The 16,096-nt window shown below is 39.6% G+C and overlaps 1 protein-coding gene across 1 annotated transcript in view; it reads right to left on the reverse strand.

Moving 5' to 3' along the window:
• Positions 1-4,987: 4,987 nt before the first annotated feature.
• med13b (mediator complex subunit 13b) overlaps positions 4,988-16,096 on the reverse strand; it is a 30,664-nt gene continuing 19,555 nt past the window's right edge. The window contains 15 exon segments of the mRNA XM_026226249.1: positions 4,988-5,884; positions 7,101-7,201; positions 7,344-7,508; positions 8,081-8,241; positions 8,319-8,462; positions 8,603-8,761; positions 8,843-8,985; positions 9,067-9,290; positions 10,150-10,341; positions 10,428-10,644; positions 10,726-11,068; positions 11,155-11,344; positions 12,296-12,519; positions 12,600-12,767; positions 14,051-14,955. Of these exon segments, the coding sequence (XP_026082034.1) occupies positions 5,752-5,884; positions 7,101-7,201; positions 7,344-7,508; positions 8,081-8,241; positions 8,319-8,462; positions 8,603-8,761; positions 8,843-8,985; positions 9,067-9,290; positions 10,150-10,341; positions 10,428-10,644; positions 10,726-11,068; positions 11,155-11,344; positions 12,296-12,519; positions 12,600-12,767; positions 14,051-14,955 (3,469 nt within the window). The 3' untranslated portion in view covers positions 4,988-5,751.

Here is a 16,096-nt window from a genome sequence, read left to right on the forward strand (position 1 = left end):
AAAGTTCCGCCTTCTTTCTTTGCGTGAACATTTGGGCTGTGTTATGCAAATATCCCCACATTGTGATGTAGACATGTGGGGGCGTGTTTAAACGAGCCATTTTAGGGGTGCGTGGACAAGTCTTAACTTTGATGAAGAATATCTCTTTGGATTTGAGACTTTAGTCTTTGCAACTTTACAGATCTTCTTCATGCACCAAGTGCTTGTAACACTCCAAGAGTAAGGAAAACTTGAAATTGCATCATATGACCCCTTTAAAATGGAACACAGAATCAGAAATCCTCTCAGCGTGAGCAGATGGTCCTTTCTATATGCAACATCATCCATGTATTGATTCAATCCAGATGAGACCACATTAGACCGCAAATTGACATCTATCACAAAGACTGAATCTTCCTCTTAGTGGTGCAAAGATCTATATGATGGGCCCCTCACAAATCAATAGCAACAATAATGATCTTGTTTCACAAATATGTAGTATCGATGAATAGAAAATCCATGCACTTCAACATATTGGTAGCTTAAAGTCTTGTGTACACTTTTTTTATGGACCACAAAAGTTAAACCAATCGGTTGAGATGTGACGAAAATCCACACATTTGCTGGTCTGTTCTCATTAGGACTGCTTGGCTCAATCTACACCCTCAAAGTGTATCTGTTTACCCATGGATCTCATTTGATGAGACATAAGGCAGTAATTGGATGAGGCTTGTGATCAGATGTTCTCTTGGGGAAGCTAATTCCACTCTTTCTGACCTGCCTAATCTTCTAAGACCAAGCTGGGGTTAATGGGCTGTGCTTCCCTCACCAACTGCTGAGCGGTGAGTATATCCAGACTGCTGTATCGAAAACGCTGTATTAGAGCTCTGCAGAAGGATGTGACAGTATAAGCTGCACAACATGATCCATGATAAAGTAATTTATGCATGAGTACTGGACTGCAAGTGAATAGAAGATACATTTTCATGATTAGTCGAGCAGAGGTCATGCGTAAATGGATATCATATAGCATCCCTTCTGACAAAAATCGTTAATCTGACTGTAATAGTTCCCATTTACTGGAATGTGTGTTTTTTCTCTCTCCACTGGGAGGTAGCTAACAAAACATTATATTTTAACAGAGAGAAACCACATTTGCTGCTGCCTGGGATACTTGTATATGAGGTTTTTTTTTTCATATTCTCTCATTTAAGGGAAGAGGCTGTAAGTGCTGGCAATTTAGGAGTGGACTGGACAATATTTCAGATTGATTCTCACATATACTACAATATATATCGTTTTAGTGTGATATTTTGTTCAAAACACAAGTCAGTTATAATTTATTTAACGATAAGTTTGCTTACATTTCTTAGACACATTTTTAAGACTCAAATGAAACAAAAACAGGATCATTACAAGTTTCTGAACAACATAGTGGTGTTTTGTTTCTGAATGAATCAATGTTTTTGAACAAATTCCTTGAGTGAATCATTCAGTGACTCACTCATAAAGATTAACAATATAGTGCAAGAATTTCAAATATTGGGGGAACATCTTTGACTGCTACACTTCTGTCTTTTTTGTAGCATCTTTAAACACACAGTGTTCTAAAAATGCGAGAAATCTCATTTTTAAACGTCTAGGGGGCCATTCACACAGAATGTAGACCAGACTAGGGGGCCTAAGACCACTTCTAAGTGGACCACAAGATTGGTTAAAATAATTTAAAATAAGACAGAACATGTTTGAAAATAAGCAAAAACATCTAACAATCAGGATGTAAGATGAAATTGCATTTAATTTTTTTCTAAAAATGTATTTTAACATTTTATTGGGTAGAAATCATGAACTGTAAGTAAAAATAAATAAATTAACAGCTGTAACTACAAACTAGAAATTAATGTAAAAATTAAACCATAACAAAACAAAACAAACAAACAAAAAAAGTGTAAAGAACATTCAGATTGGGTTTATGGAATTTGGTTATTTTAAGTATTTAATATATATAATTTAATATTCCACCATGACTATAGTTTCTGTAAACAAAAGTTTGAAATTGTGCTGCTTTGTCATTAGTGCAGAAGCACCAGAAATATCTCGGGGTTCCTTTAAATATAGTCCTTGGGAGTCCAGAAGACAACCGCTATGAGGTTTCAAACTGGTCCTTGACTTTCTTTTTATTCTCTTATTTAAGAGAAGAGATGGGAAGTGTTAGCATAAATACAGTTTTCCAGCCACTTTTCTTGCTTTTATCTCAAATATCATATAAAAAATCCCCTACACAAACACAATGGCTAACGTCGAGCATGTCGGCAATCCAAATGTACCACCTGCCTCCTCTCAGAGTCCCAACCCTGTAATTGTACGTTGATTTGACAGACAGCTACATTATGATCATATGAAACCGAGCTAATCATGCCTTCCTGTCTCTTTCATCTGCACCAATGAGCTCCTTCCATACGGAAATTCAATGACATCTCGTTTCAGTGCCACAGATGAGAAAAGGTCTTCTGTGACCCCCCTTTTTCAGGCCCGCTCACATGCAAAGCAGGTTATACAAGTCTTAAAAGTGCCTTCATTTCAGCAGGCGACCACCATCGCAGGCCCTCAGAAATAAAAGTGATTATAAACGTCAGCATTATTTTAAGCCTGTATGCCTTTCCATCTATTCTACCCAAAAATGTGTAGGCAATCAATTAAATTCCAATGTCTGTGCCTGGCAGACATTAGTCTAATATGGGCTTTCAAGGGAGAACAGAGTCGGCGGTCGCAGTGCCCGGTCACATCACAAGAGACGGCGAACCTCTATAGTTCTCATTCGTCCTCTCCTTTTTTCATTGCCATTCATTTTCCATCAGCAATACGATGCCAGCATTTTGCTTGACTGATGTGGGGAGACAGAGCAATTTCCTGAGAAACTTAACACCAGGTCACAAGGGGTTGAAATGCGATAAACGGATACTCGAGATGATGCCAACCCAGATGTTATGTCAATGGCCCAGGGTGAGGAAAACACTTTCTCAGTGCTTCGATTTTCAAGGACGGTGAAACTGCGCCTCGAGTGCGCTTTCAATTTGCCCAAAGGAACGAGGCGAAAGCGAGACCTCGTTCGAGTAGACAGACATTCAAACGCATTCATTCGACTGCCTCATGGAGGAGACTAAATATGGAAATTAACTTTGACTGCCAGATGTTTCCTCTGTGTAACAGAAGTCATTACCATCACATTTAGCACTTCGTTACCAAAGCGCCTCACATTATGAGGTGAAACGTATTCCTCTGCGAGCTCGGTAACAGTGCATTACGAGCAGATAATGATGAATTTGTTATCCTGTGGTCTGTGAGGTCCATTTCCCAGATCCCCTAACTACAAATGTCAGCCCCGACAGGCAATTACAGGAGTCTGATTACTCCCTTCTCTGCTATCGCTCTAATCTCAGAGACCCCTGGCGTGGTGAAGAGCTAGAGGTTGTTTTCCCCCGGGCCTCAAACAAGGCCATGAACTTGGCTATTAGAGGCCTAACAGGTTTTGTCCAAGCAGTCTGCTGGATGCCTGAGTGACACCCAGTCGATATCCTCCATCCTCCTGGGTCATCTCAACTCTCAGTGGTTTGAAGGTAGAAAATGCTGCACAAAAAATGCTGAAAGACATGATTCATAAGTAAGGTTGCATAAGGTTGCAGAGGTTAAAGGTTTGCTGCATTAGCTGGAGCACTTCAAATAAAGTAAATAAATATATGTTGTAGATCATGTACGTGTACTGCTCAGATAGACGATAGATTAGCGTTTTTTTTTTGTCCACGTGAAAAGTAAAGTTCTTCTTCAGCGGCTTCAGGAGGTAATGAAAGCGCGACAGCTCCACCTGCTGCTGGACACATACAGATGCAGGAGGAAATATCCTTCACGAAACATGCACTTCTTTTGTCAATTTATTATGGTAACCAAATTATCAACATGATATATGAAGTTGTTATTAATTTTACACTTATTTTTTACTACTCAAAACATTTTAATAGCAAAATAAAAAATACTAAAACGGTTTTAATCTCGTTTTTGGGACGTGGTTGTTCTTTTTTAATTAGATACTTTTATCCAAAGGGACAAATGAATGAACAATGTGAAAAGCGATTGTTATGTAATTTAATGTAAACATATATAATGTAGCTAATAATCTCTCATACTCGGTTCAAGTAGTTTTTGTTCGGGTGGTATACTATACTACATAACAATTTTAAAACTATACATTAATCAATACGCAGCTTGGGAGTTAGTGTACACTTTTGGACTTTAACTAAAAGATTAAATTAAATGACGATTATAAAAACATTTTTTAAATTAAATTTCCGACACCTCTGTACTACCAAGGCTAATTTCAAAGCTAGCTTTAACGAACATTCAGTTTTCACACGTTTTGAATAACTGTCCAAATTAGTTTGACTGGAAATTACGGACAATAAAGACGTTCTGTTCACAGGGATATTTACCTCTTTATTCTCCCCTAGTACTCATATCTCATCTTAAGTTATTCAAGATGTAAACTTCTGAAAAAGCTTCATTAGAATTCATCAGAATCTTTGGTTGTGATAAAAATGACACGACCTCTCTGACATGAACTGCAAGGAGAAAAAAAATCATAATTCCTCAAGAGCCATAACTACATTAAGAGTAGGGATGAAAATATAATGTGTGATGCAGTGCCCAGTATCTCAATGAACAGTAAGAATACTACGAACACAACACATTCACAGCTAAGCCTCTGGTTCAGCTCTATCAGTAAACGAGCACATGCAAAACCAGTCTCCAGGACACACAAACAGGCCTGATGAGAATAGCACCTTGTCATTTCACAGGGATTTGAGGAAAATAAATACACTGCAGTTTCTCCCTCGAGGGCTTATCATATCTGGAGAGTATGATGAAACCTCCTGCAACATGGGGTCTCATTTTTTCCTTAGAAACCCAAGATATTTGTTCAAAATCAAGCAGGATGTGCAATGACGACCACAGGTTTCAGGTTTTACACACTTTATTCCTAAAACATTAGCTGCACCATCCATAGCGGCACACAATTGTATGTACACATTTATATACACACACAATTCTCTAAATTTGTGATATAAAATATATAATCCGACAATGTACCTCTTGTCCTCTTATTTGAACATTAAATTGCTGTACAGGAATTCTGTAGCTACAGCCTTATCTTAAAGTCCCCACCACACAAAGGTAAGAACGGGAGCTCCTGTATACTTCATTCTGTACACTGTGACAGTAAAAATTGTGGAGAAAATATTTCTCTAAATATTCCTCTAAAAGCAACCAACAGCAAATTCACTTGTCGGTTCTGTAATTAAGACAATTACATACATGACAAACCATTTTTAATTCATTTAGGAAGGCAATATGCAGCTTCCTGTCTTTATATAATATAAAAGATTAAGAAATGACATTTAAAAACGTACAATAAATAAGATATATGCAGGCATTTCAACTGGATAAAACCTGACCCAGACTGCACTTTCAGGCCATTATCAGGACTTGAGTCCACTGACATGGACTAGTTTCTTTCCCTCCAGTTGTTGTGAGATGGACACTTGGCATGAACTGGGCAGCTTGGCCTTGCCGTAAGTGCGCGGTCTGATTGAGGTTGGTTTGCCCAGCCGTGTCCACAGCGTGGAGGCCTGCGGCGGCAGTGCAGTGCAGTGATGCTGTGTCTCTGCAGGCTCTTTTGGGAGAAATCATGGCAACAGTTGTGCAGAACCCCCTCGTTGGTTAGAGCATGTTCATTATTAAGTTGTACATTTGGTTGAGCACAACAAAGTGCACAGGCAGACAAGAGCGCCGGTCCTGAGTCGCTGGGTCACAGGTCAGCCATGAAAGGGCATTGTACTGTTCCAGCACAAATCTGTATAAAGAAAAAATGTGTGAGAATACATTATATATATATATATATATATATATATATATAATTTAAAAAAATAAAGAGTTCATTTAAAAATTATTTCATTAATTACACATCTTTATGTCATTCTAAATGCACAAGAGTTGCTCTCATTTTCAAAAGACACAAAAAATATTTAGGCGTAAATTTAAGAATTATGTATCTGAATTGCGTATAAGCTTTCCATCCATTTGGATGGAAATGGTGTTCCGACTTTTTTGAAAGCCAATTTGATCATAAATCAGTTGCGATCCTTGTAATCACAAATTATCGAAGCTCCAACAAGCACTGTTGGGAACGTTACTTTAAAAAAGTAATTAGTTATAGTTACTCACTACTTGTTCCAAAAAGTAACTGAATTACTCTATAATAAAAGTAACTCATAACCAGGGAAAGTAACTATTTGCGTTACTGTAAAAAAAAAAAAAAAAAAAAAAAAAGTTGCTATTGTCAAATAATAATTTTTTTTTAGCAGTTTTCACAAGTCAGTTGAAATGAGTAGAACAGACAGGTGTTCATACATAACTTTCAATATTTATTTCACGTCGGCAGACAGCAAGAATTATATCAAGCACTTCAAGTATTATCTTTGTCACACATTACATGCACGTTCCTGCCTTTGACCACAATGAATTTGAAGTAGCGCTTATATCTCCACTACATCTCCAAAATGCCAACTTTTCATCGGATTGCTCCTGACTCGCCATTTCTGCTGCTGCGAACCTCTGTGTAGCTATTGCGTGTGTGTTTGGCGCCGCTGGCGCGTGTGCCGGCATGTGTAAAAACACTGGCTCTGATTGGCTACCATGAAACAAATGACTCTGCTTTAGCCAATCATAATCGCTTATCTCGTTTTTAACCCACCTCCACACTCGCTGTGTAAGCCAGGGGTGCATTTGGATTGCATAGTTTATTAAATCAATGCATAGTAACGCACCACATTTAACGTTCAGTAATGGTAACGGCATTGTGACGACGGGAAAAGTAATTAGTTAGATTACACCGTTACTGAAAATATAACGTCGTTACCTAACGCCGTTCTTTTAAACGCCATTATTCCAAACACTGCCAACATTATAAAAAAAAAAAAGAGCATTACACCATGTGGGAATTTTTGATACATGTACAGAAATACATTAGAGACATGGGATATAGGGAAGAGTGTCTGTAATATTGATACCTGAGCACATCTGAGGTATGGCTGGAGTCCAGAGGGTGAGTGTGTTTACTGTGCAGCAACTCATCTGACTGCACTGATGAAACATTAAGGTGCAGAGAAGCCTGAAAGAAAGACAGAAACATTCATTATATGACACCTGTGCAGCTCTATTAATAATAGATTAGATTGTGAACTTGATTTGAAAAATAAAGCTGTAATGTATTGCTATAGTGAATTGATTAATACATTTACTGAGCAGCTTACCTTCAGGAAGAGTGGACATTGGTTCTTTGCCTGTGGGCAGGAGGACCAGAACCAGTCAGGCAGTGGGCCGGCTTTAGCCGTCGACACAAAGTAGCCCAGAGCCATGGGCTGCTGGAGGATGTTGGGAGACTCGTCGTGAGACTCCATCCTGTCTGTGCTCTGGCCCTGAGGAAGGGGAGAGAGACGGTGAGAGGGTGAATTCACAGCTTTGAGAAATGATTTCAGCCACTTAAAACAGTCATGTAAAAGTATTGGTAAGATTCAAAATAATTTATCATTACTCCTAAACTTAGTTCCTGATATTGAGATATTCAGAGATATACAAGATATTGAGTACACCATTAAAAAAAATATATATATGCATTTGAAAGATTTAAAATAAATGCTGCTCTTAAACTTCCTATTCATCAAAAAAGTGTTTCCAAAAAAATATTGAGCAGCAAAACTGATAAAAATAAGACATGTATCTTGAGTACCAAATCATCATATTATAATGATTTCTGACGAATCGTGTGAAACTGAAGACTGAAGAAATGATGCTGAAAATTCAGCTTCACGTCACAGGAATAAACTACATTTGAAAATATATTCAAATAAATGTAATAAGAAATTGTTAAAATATTTCATAATTTTTACTGCATTTTTAACAAATAAATGCAGGCTTATTGAGCATAAGAGCCTTCTTGATTGATATTGCATGTAGAAATTCTTCAAACGGTCAGAGCAAATCAGTTTACCTTGCTGCCGTCTCCTCCGTGGTGGTAATGTGAGCCTGGCGACTGTACCGGGGAGGTGTTGGGAGAGTTGGGTAAGATGTTAATAAGATCAGGATCAACCAGGTCATTCTCTGACAGCAGGTCTAAGATCCCATCCATGCCGCCCATGCCATCTGTGACATCTGCAAACACAATGAGAACTGTCAGCCTGCTATAAACACAAGAAGTGTTTGGAGGGGTGGATGTGGAAGTGTCTGACCGTTGTTGGGATTGAAGGCCTGGAGGCCGGCAGAAGTGGGGAACACGAGGATGTGAGTGCAGGAGGTGTCCTGAGGAGTGTTTAACTGGGACTGCATGTTCAGGGTCGTGCTGCGGCCAAACACGGAGCCCGTGGACACGGAGTCTATGGAGAGAAAGAAAATGGAAGGAAATCATGAACTTTCATCAAATAGTCATCAAAAGTTTCTAATGGTTTGAATGGATACAGTAAACAAAGACAAAGTACAAAACAACCGCTCTGTGTGAAAGCGCCAAATTAATTACCTGGCATGATGACAAAGGATGCCTGTGGTTCCATGGCGACTAGACAGGTACTGAGGATGCTGGGACTGTCTGCTGCAGAGATGCCGCACATCCTGCACATTTCCTTCAGTCGTCTGCTGAGAGACTGAAGGTTTCGCCTACTCAACATAATACTCCAATCTGATTGGAGCAAAAACAGCAGTTAGATCAATAGCAAAGGGCACATGATGCCAAAAAAAACAAACAAATTGAAAAACCTACCACGCAATTCCCCGTGACCTATCCTTCCGAGCCGGCCAATCACAATGCGCCAAGGAAGTGAGGTCATCTGTACGAGACCGAGGCACCATTCCCAAAGCTTCTGAAGGCCCTGCCGTCGTGCAGAGCCCTTTTTCCTCCGAGCTCTGTGTGAAAACACACACACACCCCAGTCAAAAATAGAGGCCTGGGCTTGAGCAAACAAAGACCAGCTCTTGAGTGCTCACCGGTTGGGTACGTCAATGCTGATGACGCAGGTTTCCAGCAGCTCTCCGTACTGGTCTGTGCATGAAGCCAGGAGCCACCTCTGGTCATGTGACAGGCAGTAGGCCACAAACAGCACGTTGTATTTCTGGGCAGCTTCTCCAAAAGTCTCACCCAGCTCTGTCTGCTTGTCCTTCACTGGTGCCAGGACGAACGGTGGTGCGTAGAGATGTAAACACTCTGGTCTCTGAGGAGGACAAGGACCGAGAGGTCAATATTACGATATTTACACAGTCCTATTTCTCAATATTTTTGTATCTATGAAAAACTGCAAATTGGCCGTTGTTCCAGGAAAATGATTTGTCTCAAATTGAATTTGCTGCCCTATTTTTGATTTATTGATGCCACAAACCCCAAAATATTCCATTAAAACAAAGGCACCTATACACTTCTGGTTAAAAGCTTAAACTTATTAACTCCCTTGAGCCATGTGGAGTACTTTTCATTAAGGATGGATGCACTTTATTTTGCTTCAAAATCTTGACCACCATTCACTGTCATTATAAAACTTAGAAAAGGACATTTTTAAAAAGAACTCTGATTGTATTTGTCTGAAAGAAGAAAGTCACATACACATACTAGTTATAGGTGAATTATCCCTTTAATATTATGCTTGAGGGAAACATGATATGCCCACCATTCAAAAGGATTAGGGTACGAAAGATTAAAATTAAGAAAGGTATATATATATATTCAGCAAGAAGTATATCAAAAGAGATTGTAAAGATATAAAAAAAAGTAACAAAAAATTTATATTTCAAATAAATGCTGTTTATTGAACTTTCTATTCATCGGAGAATACTTTCTATTAATCAACATTAATATAAAACAGTATTTTAATGAAATGATGAATAAATAAAAAAATCTGTTATTGACAGTTATATTTTTTAGCTGAACATTTACACAGACCTTCTAGAACTCTATTGCACTTTTCGAAATAAGAAAAGAAACCGGAAAAACAAAAAAACTGGTAAATCTGTATTGAAATATATGTAATGTGAAATTGAAAACCCTTTGCCTAATATATTGGCAATTATTAAGAGTACCTCTTTGCTCTGTAGTGCAGTGTCAATGGCCAGGCCGGGGCCGAAGCCTGTTAGCGTTTTGACATTAGTGGAGGTTGGCAGACGCCGTCTGCACTGAGTGTAAACTGAGAAAGCCAGAGACTTCAGGTGCTGTGCGTATATATGGCGCTCCTCACTCCAGACCGGCTGCAGCAAGTACTGACTGGGAATAATCTGGCGAAGAAAAAAAAAACACAGGTTGTTTAGTTCCAAGCAACATGACGTTTCAATCAGAAAGCAGTGATCAGATGGATTCTTACTTGGACATATACAGCATTCCTGATGTGAGGAGGAAGAGTCTGAAGCATCTCTAGATAACAGCGAAGAAGACCCATTGTCCACACGCTAGAATTGCCGCCTTGGCCTGTCTCCTCATAGCTGAAAGGGTTTACGATGTAGATCACTATAGCAGGAGGATAGGTGACAGCGTGGGATTCTCCATCAGTAGGCACCCCCACCTTCTCTCTCTCCATTGTGCTGCCACACAGATAAATCACAGATCAGAGATCACATCTGAGAGAATCAGTAACATGATTGTTTGGATGTGAAAGGTGGTACCTTTCTGCGGGCTCAGACAGGACCTGAGGTTGGCTGGTGGCCGATGTGCCATCATCCAGAGTTCCTGCACCCTGAGTCGGCTGGCTGGACTGCAAGCCTCCATAAGGAGGTAGAGAATTGGGCTTGGAAGATGGCATGGGGCCTATGCCCTGAGAGCAGGAGGAAGAGGACGAAGGGGTGGACGTGGTGGTGGTGGTGTTAGTGTTGGAGGTGCAGCTGGTAGACGGGGTGGTATTCTGAGTGGCTGTTACGGGGGTACCAGAGCTGGAAGTGTGTGTAGAGCTGGTTTGGTTTCGTTGGGAAAGCAGTGAGCTGTCCAAAGACTGGGATGCTAGAATGGATGCTAAAGAGATAAGAAATATTATAAGACTGTTAGATTTACCTTGTCTGCACAACATCGAAAAACTTTTAATTTGCATCTGCACATACCCAAGTCGTGACAGCACACTTGTGCGTAGAGTTTGAGTTTGTTAAACGCCTCGCTGCTGCTGTTTATGGTTTTTGAGAGCCAGTCAGTGAGAGTCTGATCCGTGAGAGATTTGGCTCCAGCATCACTCACAGTCACAATACCATCAGCATGAGACTTAGCGATGGGCTTGTGCTGACCGAGCCGACACGACTGTCGAACAACAATAAACCATCAAGTCAATTTTATTTGTATATTGCTTTTTACAAAAGCAGCTTTACAGAAAAGCATATTAATGTTCAGAACATCTTAATGTAACATCTTGCCAAGTCACATTCAGCAGATTAGATTTATATCTACATCTTGCCCAACACAGGTATACTGTATGTCTAAAGAGTTGGAAATATTTATATATCCAACTTCATATAAAAAGATGGGCGATAATATGTGACCCTGGACCACAAAACCAGTCTTAAGTGTCAATTCTTCATTCATCATCCGAAAGCTGAATAAATAAGCTTTCCATTGATGTACATTTTATTAGGACTGGACAATATTTGGCCGAGATACAATTAGAAAATAAACATAATACTGAGAAAATCACATATGAAGCTGTCCAAATGAATTCTTAGCAATGCATATTACTAATCAAAAATTAAGTTTTATAAATATTTACAGTAGTGAATTTACAAAATATCTTCATGGAACATGATCTTTACTTAATAATATCCTAATGATTTTTGGCATAAAAGAAAAATCGATAATTTTTTTTTGGCTATTGCTAAAAATATACCCTCACGAATTAAGTCCATTTGTGGTCCAGGGTCACATATAGTTGTTTAATTTTACAACAAAGCTAAATCAGGTGGTTGAGACTATATATATATATATATATATATATATATATATATATATATATAGTGTGCTGTACAAATGCAGAAAAAGTTGGATATAATAGATATCCAACTTCTTATAAAAAGCTGGGCATTGACACACACACACACAAATACTTTTTTTTTTTTACTTTGCAATTGAAATAAGGTAGTTGAGATTTTTGCATAAAACTATTATATAGTATATAGTAAGTGTACAATACAAAATGAGAATAAAGCTGGACATAATACATATTACGCAGCATTCACTAATTCTTTAGCACATTCTAACCTCATATACAGCTGTCAAGTCTCTGAAGAAAGTTTTGGCTCCATTAAGCAGGGCTTCATTGTCGGGACACACAACCAAATATTCGATATCCCGCTGAGAGCTGTACGGGTCCAACAGAAGCTTCTCCCAGTATGGCAGAGCGAAAGGTGACAGCACTACATAGTCATACTCGTAACCTACCAGTAAGGTGGGAATGGGGAGGGGCTCTGGAGATTCATCCGTGCCTGAGAGAAAAGAGTTGTGTAAATGTGCCTGTATCATTTATAAACGACGTAGAGGATGGTGCCAGTCGAGTTCTGCCTACCATACGATCCCCTGCCAGCCATCTTGTGGAACTGCTGCCAGGTGAGGGGGCCCTGGACTCCCCAAGAGCGCACAGACCTCTTCTTCTGGATGGTGTCCTGCAGGACAGGCTGTAGTGACAGCAGCATCCTCAGCACGTCCTGAGAGAACAGCATGCTCATATCGAAAGCTGCAAGAACAGAGAGACAGTAGTGTTTTACAAACACAACAGATTCGACTTCAAACAGATTCACTGCTTAACACATTTAGTAGAAAGCTGTTTTTCAAGTTTATTTGCAGAATTTGCTACAGGTCTGCATGAAATGAAAATAGACCAAATCTACTTTTTAAATGCATTCTGATCTTTTTGTGAACAAATAGTCATAACTAGATCACTCAGGTAACACTGTTCTGCCTTCATTCAATCAACAACTGGTGGACTAAACCAAATCCTGCCCTAAATTTGTTTATATTCCGATGATCGGTTTCATTTGGATGTATTTCACAAATACAGAACAAATGATCTGTCGCTACTTCAAATTCAGTGCGACTTTAAGCTGGTCTTAGAATGAATCATATTTAGATTAATACATTCCTGGACTTAATGCAATTTTTAGCATGGTATTTCAAAGAAAATATTTCAACAGCTCCCCCATAAATATACAAATGAATACACAAAAAAAATTGAATATGAACAATTTAAGAAAATACCACAATTTAATAACTTCAAGTCCTTTTAATTTAGTTCTACTCTCCAACCACCAAAGAAAATACTTTTCATAAGCCAATTAATCACTGATGGAAACAAAATCAACTCTAGACATTCCATTTTATTCCAAAATTATGTCTGTAAATTGGACTGTAAACTGTTTCATGTTGAATTTAAGACCTGACTAAAACTACATGCTAAATTCGGACTCAAATATGTATTGTGCTCAAAATAAGTTAATGTTTTGAACCATAATAATAATAATAATAAGATAATTTTTCCATAAAAATATCAATTAAAAAACAACAATCTCAAAGCCCGAACCACTGTGGTGCAGTTGGGCTTGGACTGTGCAGCAGACCTCTACAGAAGTGGTTGACTCAAAGCCCTCCCTTTGTCCAACACCATATTCAAGTCTATTTCTGGTATTTATGCTGTAATTTTGAAAAAGCTGCTTATTTTCAAATTTATTTTATTAACAGAACCTGGGGGTACTGATATTAAATGAATGCATCACAATTCATTTTGTGACTTTAGAAGTTAAAAATAACAATTACCGAATAAATAAATTTCAGTTTACATTTTGATTAATGCATTAAAGGATTTTAAATTAAATTATTTTAATATATTGCTATGAATTCGATTCTTCTCAGTCATCTTGTGGACTCCTGGTGGGCACTGGCTTTTTGATTTTAAACCGCTGCTAAAAACTGTGGACTAAATGAGCAGTGTAAAAATAAAAGAACAACAACAAAAAAACTCACCACTGCGTTTGGCCCAGTGGTGTAAAGAGGAGCTCTTGACCAGCATCTCATCGACTTTTCCCCCAGACATGTTGTCCATGAACTGTCTGCCATGCTCCAGAGCCAAGTAGCAATCACAGTAATAGTCCCTCTCCTCCAGGCGCATGGGGGTCTTGAGACTGGTGCTGGGATGTTCTGGCCTGATGATGGGGGAGAAGGGGTTAGTGCACAGGTCCTGCAGCAAGAGGATTAGATCATCCGGGACCTGCTCTTTAAGGGCCGCCCCTATCTGAAGGGAGGCCACGCGTACAGCCTCAAAGTGCTTCTCAGTCTCCCGACCAGCATCTGAACCCCTTCCCATGATGTCCAGCTCATCCTCCAGAAAGAGGCCGGCACCATTTCCATATCGACGGTTCATGACCGCGCTGAAACCGCAAGAGCAGGGGTCCATGCTTGAGTACTGTGAGTCCATGTTGGGATCGCTGATGTAGACGCCCACATCTGCCCCCGTAATGTTCATGTTGCAGACGCAGATGCAACAGCTGTCAAAGTTGCAGTCCTTGAAGAGGTTCATGACCGACTCGGAGAGGATGAGGGTGACGTATAGGCTGTGAGCTTCCGGGATGGAGGGCACGGTGGCCGGCTCCACTGAATTTAAAGGTCGGCAGGTGGAGGGTGTAGAGGCGGGAGAATACAGGTCGGAGTTCTCGTATTTCAGTGAGCCCTGGACGCTGGCAGGGCCTCTGGGGGTGCGTGGGGTCCGGGGTGTCCGTGGTGTCGGGGCAGAGATTCGAGGGGTGGCCGGTGAGGGTAGGATGCCAGCGCCGCAATTGCTGGGTGGTGCGCTGTTGGACATAAAGGTGTTGTGTGTCTGAGGGGTGCAGCTCTGGTCCTGCTCAACTGCACTTCCTACACTAGGGATGTTACTGTTGAAGAAAAGGAGAAAGTGTCACATACAGTGGTTAAAATATCAAACCAACTGGCATTTATTTTGATGATAAACAGCACGAGCATACGTTTCAAGCCAAAGTGTGAGAGAAATAAGACTGTTTGGTTTAAAATTATAAAACAATAGAAATACTGTCAAATTATGGGGAAAAACAAAGTTGCTACTTTCTGCTTGTCACACAGTGGGATATTTAGTCACCTCCTCAAATCCTCATCAAGTCAGTTCAGTTCAGGGAGACATTATCCAATTCCCAAACGATACCTGATTCACTGCACACTAAATTATTTAAAGTGATTCACCCAAACTCTTTGTAAGATTCAACATAAAAGCCTCTTATAAAGCATAAAAGCATCTTATGTGTGCTTTAAGAAAGCATAGTTAAGTGGCTCTTTGGATGTGCACAAGGAAGATTTTTGAGTGTGATGCACTGAAAAAATGGGCTTACCATGGGCTGGTAAAATGTTCTTTCTGTTTTTGAAAGAAGTCTCTTAAGCCCCGTTCACACCGCCAGTGACATAATCCCATGCATTTTCAATAGAAAGCTGGCGACTTGCGGCGACCCGAGCGACAGTGACCGCTGGCGACGGAATGTGGGCGTGTCAAGCGATGCGAGTCAAGTGACAAAAAAGTTGAGAATTCTTCAACTTAATGCTAATAAGCACTGAATTTCACGAAAGATGACCAATAGGAGTAAAGAATCTGTCAGCAGCACTCATATATTACTGTCTCGAGTGCATGCAAGACAGAACAGATTTCCTGAGTGATTTTACTGTTTTATATGATTTGACTAACCACATACATGGATATAAAAATGATGTGTAGGAAAGAAACAGTTGACTTTCTAAATGCGTTTGAATCATACACTCATGGTTCAAGTGGTTACTTATTTGATGCAGTGAGGAGTTTAAGTTAATGATTTAATGCACGAGCACTGCTGTAGTTTATATAACAACACTCTCCAACAGCAGAATGGCACTTTTATGTCTTTACACACAGTACTCCAGTTTTCAGTGTCACATGGTCCTTCAGAAATCCTTCTAATAATCTGATTTGGTGCCTAAGAAATATTTCTTACAATTATCGAAGTTGGAAATAGTTGTATGGAAATATTTTGGTGG

Source organism: Carassius auratus, chromosome 40 (assembly GCF_003368295.1).
Source record: "Carassius auratus strain Wakin chromosome 40, ASM336829v1, whole genome shotgun sequence".
NCBI classification, from domain to species: domain Eukaryota; kingdom Metazoa; phylum Chordata; class Actinopteri; order Cypriniformes; family Cyprinidae; genus Carassius; species Carassius auratus.